This window comes from Schistocerca gregaria, chromosome 7 (assembly GCF_023897955.1).
Source record: "Schistocerca gregaria isolate iqSchGreg1 chromosome 7, iqSchGreg1.2, whole genome shotgun sequence".
In the NCBI taxonomy this organism is placed as follows: domain Eukaryota; kingdom Metazoa; phylum Arthropoda; class Insecta; order Orthoptera; family Acrididae; genus Schistocerca; species Schistocerca gregaria.
In genome coordinates this window covers 474,999,064-475,017,925 of record NC_064926.1, presented here as the reverse complement: position 1 = coordinate 475,017,925, position 18,862 = coordinate 474,999,064, and the positions used below count along the sequence as shown (strand labels likewise).

The window sequence follows — 18,862 nt, the reverse complement described above, 5'->3', positions numbered from 1 at the left end:
GTAGCATTTCCTGGGGAGAGGATCGGTCCACCCTAGCCCGTTTGCACCAATCCCTTGTCCATTCGGAACTAGACTCTGTGTATCTCGTTCTTTCATCTGCATGTTCGCCCCTCTTACATCGTCTTAATACAATTCGCCATTGTAGTATCCGTTCGGCCACTGGCGCCTCTACACTAGCTCGGGTGAGAGTCTCTATACAGAAACCTCCCAACTACCACTGTCATATGGGCTTGATGTCCTCCTCAGTGGATACACATGTAAGTCTGCCATGCCCGGCCACCCATCCCATGCCTCCTTTCTCGATGACTCCCTTAACCGCCAGTATGGGGACACGCCCTTCTTCTCTGTTACCTCCCAGAGTTCACTTTCGGCTACTGCTCTGGCAGCTTAACTACACGCTACCTGCCATGTTCCCCATGGTTGTCAATCCTTCACGACCTTGAATTCGAGCGGTGTCCCTTATTCAGCTTGAAATTCATTCGCTTCCTAAAGAAACTACTCAGTATTTGATCTATCGTTGTAAGTTTCTCGACCTTCGCACGCAACTTAGCGATAGCACTTTCGTTTACACTGGTTGCTCTGCGATTGACCGTGGCGTCGGGTGTGCTTTCGTCATTGGCACCGACCATTTTCGGTGTCGGCTTCCGTAACACTGCTCTTCATGTGCAGCAGAGCTCTTCGCCGTCTATCAGGCCACCCAGTACATCCAGCGACAAAGGCTATTTATCGTTAAAAAACTTTTCTTTTTAAAATTCAGTCTTGATCGCACCACGTATGCTACAAGAACATATGTGACCGGTTTCGCTCACATTAAATGACCATCATCAGACCTGTAAATTAATTAAGAAAGTAATAGAAACCTTACTAGATTGACAATAAAATGACAAAACGCTTATAAGGATAAAATACAATAAGACCTGTTATACCGATGGCATCCTTCGAAGATGGTAGGTGGAGCACTCTTCTCAGCTGCTGTGATGTCAACTGATGCCATCTTGTTTGGAAGAGGTGGATATTCTGGAGGACAACAGTGAGGAGACAGATGATGTACTCAGCAGTAGGGGTGGATGGAGGGGTGTTGGGCTGGATGGGATTGTCAATAGGATGGACAGGCCCAGTTAATTAATGCTTGACAGGTGTGGGTTTGGCCTTGCACTTTGTGGAGTAAGTAGGGTGAGTTCCATTGCAAGTGTTGCAGATGGGGAGGGGGGGGGGGACCTAAGTTTGGATATTGTTCAAGGAAGTTGGATTGCTTACAGTGGAGGTAGGTGAGAAAATTCTTACAATCAGTAGTTAGGTGGTCGTTATAGAGGAGTCATTTTTGGCATCTGTAGGATTGGAGGCGAGGGAGAGGGGAGAGATTTGGAGCGTTCGGTTTTGTGTCAGTGGTTGTAGCTGAGGGCTTCCTCTGTGAGGAAGTGGTTGGTGGGGAGAGTATGCTCTGTGAGTACTCGTATGTTGAAGGTTGGGCAGACAGAAGGATTGGAATAGAGTTCTGCGACAACCTCCTCTGTCATAGTCTCAGAACCAAGCTTCATGATCATGTCGGTGAGGAAGTGGGGTGGCAGGGAGGCTGGGGTTCTTTGAATGGGTGGTGGTGGTGGTGGTGGTGGTGGTGGTGGTGGTGGTGGTGGTGGTGCAGGTGCAGTGTGTGTGTGTGTGTGTGTGTGTGTGTAAAGGTAACATGGGTAGAGTTTGAGGAGAAGGTCAGTGTGGATGTTGGGATATTAGTTGATGGAATAGGGGACCAGATCTTTGTTGGGAATGATTTGGATGGCGAGAATGTGGGGAACATACCTCCTGATTTCGAGGGTCAGGGGCTTGACATTGAGGAATTGAGGGTTAGGACAGAAAAGGAGGGAGGTGTGGTTTCACTGAGGAGAGAGTGCAGGGGAGGGAGCAGTGTCCATGTGTTCATTATGGTCTGGGTTGGTTTGAGATTTTTTGGTGGTAGTGCTGGCTGTGGTGTCTGTGTTTGGTCGCTTCTGGAGTTTTTTTTAATGATTATGGGATGGGATGGTGGTTGAAGAATAAGAGAGGGTGGAGTATGGCACTGTGCAGGTCTTACCAGCGGGGCAGAGACAGTGCAGCTGCTGCTGGATGGTATTGTGGCGTCTTGTGTAGTGATGGTGGCGCGCCAAGATGTAACTGGTGCAGGTGTTATAGGAGCAGTGGTGAGTAGGGGAAAGGTTGGGAGTGGAGAATAAGGAAATGAAAAAGTAGAAGGTAGGGTAGGTGTTGCAGGGAGGAGAGGGTCGGCAGCTGATGTGACTGTGGATGGGGAAGAAACAGCAGGGAAGGGGGTGGACGTTTGGTGGTAGATTGACGGAAGCACTCCACATAATGATAGTGGGGCAGGGGAGGAGGTGGTGTAAATGTTGGACATGGTTGGCATGTCCGTAGTGGTTTGACGAGCCGGGTATAAAGTTGATACGTATCAGAGACGGGGCATCACTGAGATTATGTATGATGCCATCTACAATGTCCGACATGATATGATGACGGAAAATAAGGAGTGGCGGCGATGGAGACGAAGACGATTCGATGGAGGCGACAACGAGGCTACGGTGGCGGCGAGGGTGACGGCGAAGGAGACAAAGACTAGGAAAGAGACAGATCTGGGAAGGCGGCGGCGGCAGCGACGGCGGTTCGGGAGCAAGACGGAGGCATCGACAAGGAATCAAGGAGACGATGATGAACACACGCACAAGCGCGCGTGAGTGCCCACAGGCGTGCGTGCTCGCTAGGACGCCTCGACGATGAACAGCTAAGATCACAGAGCATAGGGAAGTGACCGATCGAGGTGATGCAGTGGTTTACATATTGGACTCGCATTAGGGAGGACGACGGTTCAAACCCGCGACCGGCCATCCTGATTTAGGTTTTCTGCGATTTCCCTAAACCGCTTCATGCAAATACCAGGAGGTTCCTTTAGAAGGACATGATCGACTTCCTTCCCTAATCCGATGGGACCAATGATCTCGCTGTTTGGTCCCCTCACATAAATCAACCAACCAATACGGAGGTGGCCTCCACCAGTCTATGCAAAAACCAAACAGTAGGAACAAATTAGTGCAAGAGACTGCTAGTCAGTTGGTGCTGATGTGAGGAAATTGCTGGTTCACATAGTTAGCTTTATACCAAAAAATGGCGCGGAGACGCATGCCCTGAGGCAGCTGCTACATTAGCAAACTCTGGCGAGTTTCGTGCCCTTTCTAATACCACTCCATCTGTGACTCGCAGGTGCATGCGTAATAGTGACGCCATATGTGCGCTCTTTGTCGGAACACACACACACACACACACACACACACACACACACACACTCAAAGTTAGAATGTAGATGTCGAAATTAACAAAATCAGCTGTCGTTAGACGAGTTATTGGCCAAAAAATGTTTTCTTTCTGAAGAAGCAAAAGAAATCACCGGGTCCCACGCCTCGTCCAGCTGAAACCTGCCATCGCGATTATTGAGATCTTCTGCCACTCGTTTTTCGACTGATTCCGTAATACCGAATCCCAAAAGGATCTCGTCCAGACCAAGGCTTCCGTGACAGAATAATCCATGGTATGTCATGTGGAGATACAATGCTCCGCTATGGCGGACTTAGTGGGCTGCGAAAGGCGAGTGTGGCAATCATGTTGAACGCGTCTTTCACGCACTGTGTGAGTTATGTGACCATTTAGGCTTTGCCACACTGGCAAGGTATTCTTTAGAAAGTAGCCCTCCACAATCCCATATCATTCTTTGGCGACCGAGAAGTGGGAACGGAAGATCATGTAAAAGTAATGTTAACTTGAGATCTTTTCTGATTTCTACGAAACACTGCCGACGTACGGGACAAACGCTCAGGACCCTGCCAGTGGTTACGTTTCTCCTTCTTAAAACTGTGCGGATCTAAAGTGGAGAATATCCATTATCTTTGAACAAAAATTATAAGTATTCTAGCTCCTTTGCAAGGCTGTCTCCATCAGACACAACAGGTGCCCGATGCACAAACTTTCGAAGCTCTTGTAATCTCCCCCTTCCTAATCGGCCTATTGGATTACTATATAAATGACCGTGATTGCACCGGCCGCGGTGGCCGTGCGGTTCTGGCGCTGCAGTCCGGAACCGCGGGGCTGCTACGGTCGCAGGTTCGAATCCTGCCTCGGGCATGGGTGTGTGTGATGTCCTTAGGTTGGTTAAGTTTAAGTAGTTCTAAGTTCTAGGGGACTTATGACCTAAGATGTTGAGTCCCATAGTGCTCAGAGCCATTTGAACCATTTTTGACCGTGATTGCGTATGTCTAATTAAATTTTACAATGTGTAAGGCTATCGTTACCGACGGAAAATAATACCGGTTAGTAGGAACAAAGTGGACAACAGGCCATTCTGAAGGAAGAATCTATTCTAAACCTAATCTAAATACTGATAATAATTTTTCAACGGGTGGAATTTAGTGGAATCACTCACGAATCATATGGGGTGGAGGGGGGGGGGGGGGAGGGAAGGGTATGGCTCTGAGCACTATGGGACTTAACTTCTGAGGTCTGCCGCATCAAGTGTCCTTTACTCAAAGTCTTTCATCAAAAAAGTTTGCTGCCAGAGGAGAGAGGACCACCCATGCCAACACCGTCAATTTGCTTAAAATGTTCATCGTTGAATAAAACGTAGATTGAAGAAAGGGCATTATGAAATACGAGGGTCACTCCAAAAGAAAAGCACACTATTTTTTTTAAATCCACCTTTTATTCTACATGTTTGAAAGTTTTACAGTGTGTAAATACATCCTTTAGGAACAATATTTTCATTTCTCCACATAATTTCCATCCCTCTCAACTGCCTTACGCTATCTTGGAACCAGCGCCTGTATACCCGCACGGTAAAATTCTGGACCATCCTGTTGGAGCCACTGTTTGTCAGCGTGCACAAGGGAGTCATCATCTTCAAACCTTGGTCCACGAAGAGAGTCTTTCAGTTTCCCAAAGAGATAATAGTCACATGGAGCTAGGTCAGTACTGTAAGGCTGGTGTTACAGTGTTGTCCATCCGAGTTTTAAGATCACTTCCATGGTTTTTGACTGACATGTCCTACATCCTGATTTTGCCGATGTGGTCGAACACGACTCAGTCGAGCTTGAAGTTTCTTCAGTGTCGTCACATATGCATCAAAATTTATGTTGGTTCCACTTGGCATGATGTCCACAAGCAAGAGTCCTTCGGAATCGAGAAACACCGTAGCCATAACTTTTCCAGCAGAAGGTGTGGTTTTGAATTTTTTTTCTTGGGTGAATTTGCATGATGTCACTCCATTGATTGCCTCTTCTTCTCTGGTGAAAAATGATGGAGCCATGTTTCATCACCTGTCACAGTTCTTCAAAGGAATTCATCTCCACCATTCTCATACTGTTCCAAAAGTTCGCTGCATACCGTTTTTCTTGTTTCTTTGTGAGCCACTGTCAACATCCTGTGAACCCACCTAGCACAAACCTTTTTTAGCGTCAACACTTTTAGTATTCTGCAAACACTTCCTTTCCCTGTTCCAACGTAGAGTGACAATTCGTTCACTGTGATGCATCTGTCAGCAATCACCAATTCGTTAACTCTGTGCACAATGTCTGGAGTGTGTGCAGTACGAGGCCTGCCGCTGCGAGAACAATCCTCAATATTGCCGTGTCCGCTGTCATCACATAACCTGCTTGCCCACCGACTAACTGTACTGCGATCGAACGCAGCATCTCCATACATCTTTTTCAACCTCTTGTGGGTGTTTCCCACTGTCTCGTTTTCACAGCACAGGAATTCTATGACGGCACGTTGCTTCTGTCTAACGTCAAGTGTAGCAGTCATCTTGAAGACATGCTGTAACGGCACCACTCACGGGAACAGGTTGAACTAAGTTTGAAAACAAGCGGGAAGGATGTATCTACACATTGTAAAACTTTCACACATTCAGAATGAAAACTGTATTTTTACAAAAATATTGTGCATTTCTTTTGGAGTGACCCTCGTAGCACTGTTACATCGACTCTGAACATTTCTGATGAGTGACAAGGAATCCATGAGAGGGACACAAGTGAAGAGTGAGACGACATCGAAGCTTACAAGTAAATCCGACTCGTTGAGTCCAAGTGACATCAGTCTGTCTTTCGTATAAAGTTAGCCACATGAACTAGCAGTATCCAGTGCAAAACACACTCCTGAAGATGACTGAAAGGTTGTCAGCCCAGCTGCGATATCGTGGCAAGAAGTCGACATAATCCGGCTGAGATCCTGAAACCTCATATAATATTCTTTACGCGGGGTAAAATTCATAAATGTATTATTGTTGTGAATTATTTTACTTTCATGTTTTTAATTCATCCGCTTTGACTCAAAATTTGGACCTTTAATTTGCTCTCTCCACTCTATACATTCTATTATGCAGGTTGCCCTACGAGGAGTGGTCAATATTTAACATTGTGACAGAAACGCTCATTTAAAAAAAAATCTTCATATGGACATATGCCCTGTTCCGAAATGTTTCCAAGATAGAACACGATTGATGTACATTTATTTGTGGGCTAGTGGCGTGCACGAACATGTCTTACCCACCCAATCTCTTTGACGTTCTATCCCAGCCCATCTACCCCGTTGCTTTCAGCCTCTTTGCTCAGGATGTCTTTGTGCCATTCAACTAGCCCGTAGTAGGCGCATTTATCCGTGATGCGTTGCAAGTGAAGCAGTGCGACGGAATGAGTGTGTATCGGAGACAAGCATCGATAAACTGTGTTTGTGCAGGCACTACATAAAATGCCACACATCCACACTAATGAAGAATATTCAGATATGAGTATGTGATATTGTTGCTGCTGCTGTCGATAAAATGCAGTCAGCGCTTCCTGACATGTAGAAATCCTGACCGTAGAGTGTTCAACGGAGTTTTCAGCACATTGAGTGAAACATGTATTCTTGAAAGTTGGCATTTTTCTTCTGAACGTAAAGCTCAACAACCTGTGCAGTAATAGGAAGACATGGTGACATTATTGAAATGGAGCAGAGTAGTCTTGCTACCATCACACAGCGACTTTCTGCTCATTAGTGTTCCACAAACACGTGTGTGGCGAACATCACATGCGGAAAACTTCTACCCACGTTCATCGCCAAACACTGCCTACAGCATATAATTGGTATAAGATAAATTTGTTTGGTGTTTTACGTGTAATCCTAACCATTCAGCACACTACCAATAATGATAAACAATTCTACTTTATCTTCTCGATTTTTAAATTAATTCCGTCGCTCCAGCAAAGATATATTTTATACGCCCATATACCCTGACAACATTGGTTGCCTAACATCTTTACCACTGCAACATCTTTGAAAATATTGTTTTTACTGTAGAGCTAGACCCTGAATTTCGAATGTTTATCGTGTGTGCAGCCTTTAAACAGAGAAAGTGAAGTATTTGCTAGTGAACTGAAAAGCACTAAAAGAGTGGACGTCCACAAATGCACTGATTTTAAAATAAAAATAAAAAAAAACCGGAGCGGTTTCGCCACACACTCATACAGCACGTAAGTCTTCAACACGTTTCACGATTTAATAACTTTAAAACACTTTCATAAATCTTTTAATAGACATCAAAAGAATTAAATTATTCGCAAATTTCGCGAAATAGCGAATTAAAAAACTTTCTATCCGACTGCAGCAAATTAATAACAAACACAAAACGAGAGCCCAGTAGGAAAACTACGAAGTCCGTATCAACCACCTGAAGATGGATTTGTAAGAAAACCCACACCGGTCATGGTTTGATTCAAATAAACCTTTTTAAACCTCACACGTGGAAGGTTGAATATTTCGTTCGTGAGACAGATACAAATAATAGGTTCTCCGTCAGTCACTTACTTGTTTCGCTAGTATAAGTTTCGATTATTCACGCCGTCACCTTCAGATGGAGAACTGTTTGTTTACATAGCTGCTGGTGGTGAAGAGCAGAGACGTCTTTCCACAGTGTAGCTTATTTTGCATCTTTTGAGGGACGGTAGAGTTGTAGAAATACTGCATACACCTGTCTAATATATTTGCTGCCCACCACACGTTAGATTTACACTGTCGCTTCATAATTTTGAAGTTACAGTGTAAAGTTGACAGTGTAAAGTTAATGTGCACTGGAGAGGCAGCAGACTTTTCACAACTCTACTGTTCCTAAAAAAGACTCAAAATAACATACACTGCCGTTGGTGAAGAGTACAGACGTCTTTTCACAATAACAGACCAGTACCAGCTAAGTAAATAAACAATTCTCCACCTTAAGGTGTTGGTGTGAACTCGCAGTAGCAAAACAAACAAATGACTGACGCACTCATTCTACCTGGGACACCATATATACATGTAAGTCTGCAGGCTTTCGTGGCCGTTGTCACTAAAGTTAAAATTTTCTGGGTTGTTCGACCGCATCATATTATCTTTTAAAATAATCGATGTTTCGACCCCTCTGCTCGGTTCATCTTTAGGATGTTTCGGTGTCCACAATAGCTAGAACACAGCCAGAGATCAGTGTCGCATTCTTTTACAAAGGGGAGTTTTCCCGCGTTCGTACTGGAGAAGTGGGAGTATTGGATAAAATTTTTGTGGCTACCATTGGTGGAGATCCCAGCAGAGGGGTCAAAACGTCGCGTAAAGCTGAAATGCTAAACACCTTTATACAAACCTGTTTCACAGATTTAGACCGCACTGCAGTTGCTTCTCTAAATCCCCGCACAAACCAAAAAATGGCTGACATCGAAATAAGTTTCCAAGGAATACAAAAGCAACTGGAATCACTCAACAGAAGAAAGTCCACTGGACCTGAGGGGATGCCATTTCGATTCTACACAGCGTACAAGAAAGAACTTGCCCCCCTTCTAACAGCCGTGTTCCGCAAGTCTCTAGAGGAACGGAAGGTTCCAAATGATTGGAAATGAGCACAGGTAGTTCCAGTCTTCAAGAAGGGTCGTCGAGCAGATGCGCAAAACTATAAACCTATATCTCTGACGTCGATCTGTTCTAGAATTTTACACTGGACTCGCATTCGGAAGGACGACGGTTCAATCCCGTCTCCAGCCATCCTGATTTAGGTTTTCCGTGATTTCCCTAAATCGTTTCAGGGAAATGCCGGGATGGTTCCTTTGAAAGGGCACGGCCGATTTCCTTCCCGATCCTTCCCTAACCCGAGCCTTGCGCTCCGTCTCTAATGACCCCGTTGTCGACGGGACGTTAAACACTAACCACCACCACCACCACCACCACCACCACCACCACCTGTAGAATTTTAGAACATGTTTTTTGCTCGCGTATCATGTCGTTTCTGGAAACCCAGAATCTACTCTGTAGGAATCAAGATGGATTCCGGAAACAGCGTTCGTGTGAGACCCAACTCGCTTTATTTGTTCATGAGACCCAGAAAATATTAGATACAGGCTCCCAGGTAGATGCCATTTTCCTTGACTTCCGGAAGGCGTTCGGTACAGTTCCGCACTGTCGCTTGATAAGCAAAGTAAGAGCCTACGGAATATCAGACCACCTGTGTGCCTGGATTGAAGAGTTTTTAGCAAACAGAACACAGCCTGTTGTTCTCAATGGAGAGACGTCTACAGACTTTAAAGTAACCTCTGGCGTGCCACAGGGGAGTGTTACAGGACAATTGCTTTCAAAATTTATATAAATGAGCTAGTAGATAGTGTCGGAAGTTCCATGCGGCTTTTCGCGGATGACGCTGTAGTATACAGAGAAGTTGCAGCATTAGAAAATTGCAGCGAAATACAGGAAGATCTGCAGCTGATAGGCACTTGGTGCACCGAGTGGCAACTGACCCTTAACATAGACAAATGTAATGCATTGCGAATAGATAGAAAGAATGACCCTTTATCGTACGATTGTATGACAGCGGAACAAACACTGGTAGCAGTTACTTCTGTAAAATATCTCGGAGTATACGTACGGAACGATTTGAAGTGGAATGATTATATAAAATTAATTGTTGGTAAGGCGGGTGCCAGGTTGAGATTCATTGGGAGAGTCCTTAGAAAATGTAGTCCATCAACAAAGGAGGTGACTTACAAAACACTCGTTCGACCTATAGTTGAGTATTGCTCATCAGTGTGGGATTCGTACCAGGCCAGGTTTTATTTATTTTTTATTTTATTTATTTATTTATTTAACCTGATCACATTAGGGTCATCAGGCCCACTCTTACATCGGAACAGTGTTTCACACATGCAGCATTTCACACATCGGAGTTACATCATGACAATAGTTTAAATGAATAAATTAGATTACTCTAGTGACAATATGAATAAAGAGTAGTGACTAAGACCTAATAAAGTAAATGCTGGCACTATTTTTACAACAGGTGCTATACATACAGATTATGATAAAAACGATAATACTAACAGTAAAAAAAAAGTCAAATAATAATGACAAACATGAGAAAAATTGGCAATAGTAATGAAGGTTTGTGCAGATGTACATTAATATATTGGTGTGTAAAGTAGATGGTTTACTAGTGTAGCGAGTTTTGGGTAAGGGATATTTAAGGAGGGGGAAAGAGGGAAGTAATGAGGTGAAGTGCATTCATGTACAGAGGGAGGCATTACTGTTGCTTAAGTAGATACGTCATTAACTGTTTTTTGAAGCCGGACATGTTTTTAAGTTCTCTAACATAACGAGGGAGGTTATTCCAGAGTCGGGTTCCCGCTACTGTAAAGGACTTGGAGAAGGTGAGGAGAGGATTTTATTATAATGGGAACGTGTGTTTGTCATGTTGTTCCGACATGAGCGTTAGGGACGAGGAGAGATATGATGAACAGTAGGCAGTAGATGAGACAGAGTGTATGGAAATCTCTGCGTTTGTCTGCACGCAGCCAGGACAATTTGACGGAGGAGATAGAGAAGATCCAAAGCAAAGCGGCACGTTTCGTCACAGGATTATTTGGTAAGCGTGGTAGCGTTACGGAGATGTTTAGGAAACTCAAGTGGCAGACTCTGCAAGAGAGGCGCTCTGCATCGCGGTGTAGCTTGCTGTCCAGGCTTCGAGAGGGTGCTTTTCTGGATGAGGTATCGAATATATTGCTTCCCCATACTTATACCTCCCGAGGAGATCACGAATGTAAAATTAGAGAGATTCGAGCGCGCACGGAGGCTTGCAGACAGTCGTTCTTCCCGCGAATCATACGCGACTGGAACAGGAAAGGGAGGTAATGACAGTGGCACGTGAAGTGCCCTCCGCCACACACCGTTGGGTGGCTTGCGGAGTATAAATGTAGATGTACAGGGTGTTTCAAAAATGAGCGGTATATTTGAAACGGCAATACAAACTAAACGAGCAGCGATAGAAATACACTGTTTGTTGCAATATGCTTGGGACAACAGTACATTTTCAGGCAGACAAACTTTCGAAATTACAGTAGTTACAATTGTCAACAACAGATGGCGCTACGGTCTGGGAAACTCTATATTACGATATTTTCCACATATGCACCATGCGTAGCAATAATATGGCGTAGTCTCTGAATGAAATTACCCGAAACCTTTGACAACGTGTCTGGCGCAATGGCTTCACATGCAGATGAGATGTACTGCTTCAGCTGTTCAATTGTTTCTGGATTCTGGCGGTACACCTGGTCTTTCAAGTGTCCCCACAGAAAGAAGTCACAGGGGTTCATGTCTGGCGAATAGGGAGGCAAATCCACGCCGCCTCCTGTATGTTCCGGATAGCCCAAATCAATCACACGATCATCGAAATATTCATTCAGGAAATTAAAGACGTCGGCCGTGCGATGTGGCCGGGCACCGTCTTGCATAAACCACGAGGTGTTCGCAGTGTCGTCTAAGGCAGTCTGTACCGCCACAAATTCACGAAGAATGTCCAGATAGCGTGATGCAGTAATCGTTTCGGATCTGAAAAATGGGCCAATGATTCCTTTGGAAGAAATGGCGGCCCAGACCAGTACTTTTGAGGATGCAGGGACGATGGGACTGCAAAATGGGGCTTTTCGGTTCCCCATATGCGCCAGTTCTGTTTATTGACGAAGCCGTCCAGGTCAAAATAAGCTTCATCAGTAAACCAAATGCTGCCCACATGCATATCGCCGTCATCAATCCTGTGCACTATATCATTAGCGAATGTCTCTCGTGCAGCAATGGTAGCGGCGCTGAGGGTTGCCGCGTTTGAATTTTGTATGGATAGAGGTGTAAACTCTGGCGCATGAGACGATACGTGGACGTTGGCGTCATTTGGACCGCATCTGCAACACGGCGAACGGAAACCCGAGGCCGCTGTTGGATCACCTGCTGCACTAGCTACGCGTTGCCCTCTGTGGTTGCCGTACGCGGTCGCCCTACCTTTCCAGCACGTTCATCCATCACATTCCCAGTCCGTTGAAATTTTTCAAACAGATCCTTTATTGTATCGCTTTTCGGTCCTTTGGTTACATTAAACCTCCGTTGAAAATGTCGTCTTGTTGCAACAACACTGTGTTTTAGGCGGTGGAATTCCAATACCAGAAAAATCCTCTGTTCTAAGGAATAAACCATGTTGTCCACAGCACACTTGCACGTTGTGAACAGCACACGCTTACAGCAGAAAGACGATGTACAGAATGGCGCACCCACAGACTGCGTTGTCTTCTATATCTTTCACATCACTTGCAGCGCCATCTGTTGTTGAAAATTGTAACTACTGTAATTTCGAAAGTTTGTCCGCCTGAAAATGTACTGTTGTCCCAAGCATATTGCAACAAACGGTGTATTTCTATCGCTGCTCGTTTAGTTTTTATTGCCGTTTCAAATATACCGGTCATTTTTGAAACACCCTGTAGATTATTTTAGAAGGAAATACAACGCAGCCTAACAACCCAGAAGATTTTAACTTTACCCTGTATGCAGTTGGTGAAAAGCTGTTTTCCCTGCTTTGCACAAATGGGTTGATCAGGGGTGCATCCGCCAGACGGGGCCCATTTCAGGAGGGCTGTGGTGTGCCGCCAGGTGGATGACGACGTGCTGGTGAACGTGCACGGCGTGCTGCGGCTGCTGTCGGAGGCGGCGTCGCGCGGCTGGGGGCTGGTGGGCAACGTGTTCCACGGCCGGCCGCACCGCTGGCGGCTGCCGCACCCGCAGTGGTACCTGCCGCGCTGGCTGCACCCCGACGCGGCTCTGCCCGACTACCTGACGGGCCCCAGCTACGCCGTCGCCGGCTGGGCGCTCGCTCCGCTGCTGCGCGCCGCCCTCCGGACGCCGCTGCTGCCTCTCGAAGACGTCTTCGTGACGGGCGTGGCCGCGCGCGCCGCCGGATTGGCCCAATACCACGTGCCCACCATCGCCGTGGACCGCCCGCTGCTGGCCGAGCGCCTCCTGTGCCATGTGCGCCGCTACCTCACCATGCACAAGGTCGGCCCCGAGCGCATGCTCTACTTCTGGCGCCAGATGACGAGTCCCCAGCAGGGCACCTTCTGGCACCGCTATGGGCTGGACGCCTGTCAGGCCGAGTACGGCTGGTGACGATCACCGTCCTGGCACTCCGTCGAACCGTGTCCTCTTATCTTCACCCTGTATGAGAACTGGTCGATTCAGACTCTCCACAGCGTTTGGCATGGTTTGGGGGCTGAACTGATACAGTGAGACTTCAAACATTTCCATACACATGCCCTGTGCCTACGACAGTTGGTCGATCCAGACACCTACAGATCTTTGGCATATATGAAAACTGGTCGATCCAGACTTTTCATGGTCTGTGCCACAGTTGTTGGACTGAGCTGACACAGCAAAACGTAACCACTTCAACTACCAATATACCACCAGAGGTCTGACCTGTAACTACGACAGCTGGTCGGTCCAGACACTCCTCCAGTCAAAGACAGTGAATTGGGGCATGGTTCCTGGACTGAATTGATACATGTAGAGCTAACCACATCAACGACCAACAGACCTCTTGTTGCAGCAATTGAAAATTGTCCTGAAGCACACCCTGTATTATGTGAACTGGTTGATCCAGACTTACCACAAGTGGGAGTTAGTGATAAGTAGCATAGCTGCTGGACTGCACTGATACAGTGAGACTGAACCACTTCAGACACCAATACACCACCAGAGGACTGCCTTCTACCTACCAGAATTGATCGATTCAGACTTTCAATGAATAAAGGCAGTCAAATGTAGCACAGCTGATGGAGTGTAATGACTCAGCAAAGCGTCAACAGACCACATGTTGCAACAATCGAAACATCTCCAGAGGCATGCCCTGTATTACGAGAGCTGGTGACCTGGTTGTTGGACTACAGTGATACAGCCAGATTTAATCCTGTCAACTACGAGCACACCATTCGATGCAGAAAAGAAAAACTTACAGCAGTTTGCACTGTACCGATGAGAATTGGCCGATCGAGACTTCCCTTGAGTCAAAGCCAGAGAAATATGGCATGATTGCTTGGCAGTTACAACAAAATGACACCTAACTACTGACACACCACTTGATGTAGGAAACGAAATTTGGTCAGAGGTGTGACCTGTGTGCAGGAGACTATGTGATGCGGGTTTTCAGATCTCTTAACATAGGTCAACGGTTTTCAAACATGGCATAGTTATTGGAGTGCACTGACACAGCAAGGCCTAACCATTTCATCTGGTAAAAAACCACTTGCTGCAGCAATGGTAACTTGCTCAGAGCTATGTGCTTTATTGTGAGAATTGGTTGAGATAGACTTTCCACAAGTGGAAGTAAGGAGATACGACTTGGTTGTCGGACTGCGTTTACAAAACGAGACTTAACCATTTCAACCACCAATACACCACATAACGCAGAAAAAAATTGTCCAGAGGTCTGCCCGTTACCTAGGAGAGTTGGTCGATCCAGACTTTCCATGAGTCAAAGGCAGTAAATAGGGCATGGCTTAGATCCGTCTAGTAACAATTTTTTTTTAGAATATCGTTTCACCTTTGTTATTTGTAGGGCATGTTCATTGGCGTGGAGTTATACGCATTTATGTTTAAACTATTTTGGTTTACAGTTTGAACATTATATATTGAAGTTATGGAAAGTTTAGGCAATTTCTACTTACCGATGGTGTAGCGATAGTATAAACAGCTACTTATAAATTTCGTAGATGTTGGTCAACATATGTTTTTTTCCTGTTTTACAGCTGTTCTTCTTCTGATTTTTGACACACGAAATTTCGCTTTCTTAGCAGTAGGAAATGAAACTGTGTTCACTTAATGTTATTTTTGGATGATGGTGCCAAAGTTGACCATCATTATCAACTGTTGAATGTGTGTTTGTGACACGTGTGTGTGTGGGATAGATCACTGATATCACAAGCGCACATCCTTTCTTCCAGGAGTGTTAGTCCCACAACTTTTGCAAAAGAATTTCTGTGAAGTTCGGAAGGTAGGAGATGAGGTACTGGCGAAAGTAAAAGTGTTATTTAGTTACTTGGTTGATTACATGTTCTTTAGAACATCTGAACGTTTCTTTTACCGAAAAAATGATGTGGAACGAGCCACTTTACGAGATGTATCTACATGATCAGTGATAAACGTGTACTCATGCAACTACACCACAAAACAGGTTTTTTTACGGGCAACAAATTTTTAAATATAAACTCGTTCATGTAACAGGAGTTGTTGTTCAGGAGAAACGATTTAGCGGCAGGTCGTGAGGCGTGCTTGGATGGCTGACTTTGTAGAGCATTTATAAGCGCAAGTCTAAGGTCTGGCACAGTTTTAATCTACCAAGAAGCTTCATGTCATCGCACACTCCGCCACAGAGTGAAAATTCATTTCGGACTCTTTCATCAGTTGGTAATAACATCCAACAGCTGACAACACCATCCAAAATGAGGACAGATGACAGGTAACACAAGGAAGTATTCAATAGTTGGTAATAAGATTCAACAGTTGGGAAAACCACCCAAAATTTAACATCACGAAAACAAATTCTCATTTCCTAGTGCAGCGAAAATTAAATTTCATACGGCAAGAAGCAGAAGTAGCGTAACTGTAAAAGAGAGAAAAGAGGACATAGTGTCCAGTATCTACGAAATTTGTAAGTAGTGATTTATACTATCACCATTTCACACGTGAACAGAAACTTTTTATAACTTCAATATATGATGTTCAAAATGTAAAGCAAAATAGTTTAAATATAAATGTGTATACATCCTAGGTCATTGAAGATGCCTTGCAAATAACAAAGTTGACTCGCGTATGGCGAGAAAAAGTTTGTTTTCTTTCAGATGTGATTGGACGACGACTAAAGTAATAATCAACAACATTTCTGCCACATGCATGTTACTGAGGACGACAGGACAACAAATCAGTTAATGATGTGTCACGATTGTGGGACAGCACTGACACAGCGAGTTCCAACTACTTTAACCACCAACACACCACTGGACGCAAAAAAAGATTTTCCGTAAGTGTGCCCTGCATGTATGGGACAGGCGGTTCCAGATTTTTAGATTGTCGGCTGACACATGTCAAAGGTTTTCGTTTGTGACGTGTTTGTTATACTGTACTGACAGAGCGAGGCCTAACCACTTCAAACACCAATAGAAACTTGTCCAAAGGTCTGCCCAGTAGCTATGAGAATTGCACGTTCCAGACTTTCCGTCAGTCAAAGCCAGTGAATCGTGGCATGGTACTTGGACTAAATTAACACAGCGAGCGTTAACAGTCTCGATATATCAATATACCACTACATGCAGAAAAGAAATTTTGTTCACATGTCTGCCCTGTGTCTAAGAGAACCAGTCGATTGAGACTTTCGGAGCCGGTTTTTCGTGAGTCAACGGCAATGAAACGTGACTTGGTTGTCAGATCAGCGACAGATATCCAATTCATCCACTTATACACCACTTGCTGTAGCAAAGAGATCTTTGCTGCACCAACGAAAGCCGCTCAATCCAAACTTTTCACCAATCAAGGACACAGAAACGTGGTGCAGCTGTTTGTCTGCCCCGATACATCTGGTGGTGACTACAGCGTCCTCCAATGTATCACATGATTCAGCAGTGCTCTGTCAGTCCAAACTGTCAGACAGCCGCTTACCATGAATGGAAGGCATTGAAATGTGGATTGGTTGCTGGGCGGCGTTGGCAGGGAGAGATCTAACATTTTATTCCGCCAGTACACCACTTGATGTAGGAAAGTGGACTTCTCCAGATATCCGTCCTGTGTGTATGAGAACTTGTCAGCCGCTTTCCACGAGCAGAAGACAGTGAAATGTATACATAGTTGATGAACTAAAATGCCAATTAGAAAGTTAACCACTTGATCCACCAATACAATAACTGATGCAACAATGGAATTGGTCTCAGTACATGTGAGATCTGGTCGACTGTGGCTTTCAGAACATTTCCCTCCAAGAGTCGAAGGTAGCGAAATGTGTCACGGTTCTGGGACTACACTGAAACAGGGAGAGCTAACCCCCCCCCTTTCACCTGATAATACACCGCTTTATGCAACAATGGAATCTTGTGCAGAAGCCTGCATTGTACCTATGAGAACTGGAGAATCCAAACTTTCTTAGGGTTGTGCTCCCACAAGTGAAGTTATGCACATGTGGTACAGTTGATGGTCGAAGTTGTCTCAACGAGAGCTGATCACATCGTCCGCCAATACATCATTCGACTCATCAACGGAAACCTGTGGAGATGTCTGCCCTCCGCCTGTGAGCATTGCTCCGTAAAGACTCGGAGATGTTTGCTTCTGCACAAAACCAAATGTTAAAATTGAGAGCTGCAGACTAGTAAGAAATTTGTGGATGTAATTAAATTATACAGTTCTGGCCTCCTGCTTGAAGTGGCTTGAACAAAATCTTTAATAAATGTTTCATAGCTGTATTTGGCTTTGATATTACGAGGACACTAACAATGTTGTGTAGAAATTCCGATAATTATTTGTCTAAGCGCAAGAAGCCAGCGATTGAGTTGCTGTCCATTTTAAGAAACTATCTTCTTCTCATTCACGAAATAGTATCACTTGAGTTGAAGACAAACCACAGCCTGAAACATCTAGAGGGCTATGGTGGTTGTCCAACGAGATTGCCAGAACAGTACACAAACGGTGTTCACTTTTATTATTTCTTTGACAGAGGTGCGGCTAAGCCAGCGTCAAAGAGTGTAAGAAAAAAAATACAGGTTCTTCTATCACTGGCCGTGTCTTTTGACCGTTGACACTACCTCATGAAGATAGAATGGTTCTCGATGTAAATATCGTGAGACTTGATAAGTAATTACGACCGATTTCGCGAGAGCCAAATGTACGAAAGATTTGCTCACAAAGTATAAAGTCTCAAGCAAGTTAGCTTCAGAGCGAACAATACTATCTCTGATTCTGTTCTGCTCTTTAGAACGACAGTAACGACTACGATGAAGGCTAAAGCAGAGAAATTGTTAGGCATTAAATGAGTCGTATCTTAAGCATGTGACTTTTTATGTTGAATTTTACATGCAGTCACCCAGTGTGACGATATAGCTCTCTTATCGACATCGGCGGTGTTTTTTGCCGTAAATTTTGTTCTTATCAGGAAACAAATTTGTTTCTACGCATAATAATGGCTGTGATTAAAATGTAATTTTCTACAAATATTATGTAAGAATTTAAATAAAGTAACAAACAAAGTGAGTCTGATTTCTTTTATTATTTTTGGACTTAACAATTCCTCATATGTATAAAACTTAATCAAACACTTTTGCTGATATTGTTCATGACAAAGATTGACTTCAGCTTAATAGCTGATGTGATGCCATTGAACAAACCGTACAAGGTAAGGATTATGTAGCCTAACAGAGAATACAGTTTCTTTTCCGTAATTTCGTTTAAAGTCGTTCTATGGAATTACCTTTTGGAGTAATGCAACTAA

At 44.6% G+C, this 18,862-nt stretch overlaps 1 protein-coding gene across 1 annotated transcript in view; it reads left to right on the top strand.

The window, feature by feature from the left end:
- Window positions 1-18,625, top strand: part of LOC126281269 (beta-1,3-galactosyltransferase 4-like) — a 257,169-nt gene extending 238,544 nt beyond the window's left edge. The window contains exon 4 of the mRNA XM_049980092.1: window positions 12,991-18,625. Coding sequence (XP_049836049.1) covers window positions 12,991-13,503 — 513 coding nt within the window. The 3' untranslated portion in view covers window positions 13,504-18,625. The remainder of the gene's footprint in view (window positions 1-12,990) is intronic.
- The last annotated feature ends 237 nt before the right edge of the window (window positions 18,626-18,862 follow it).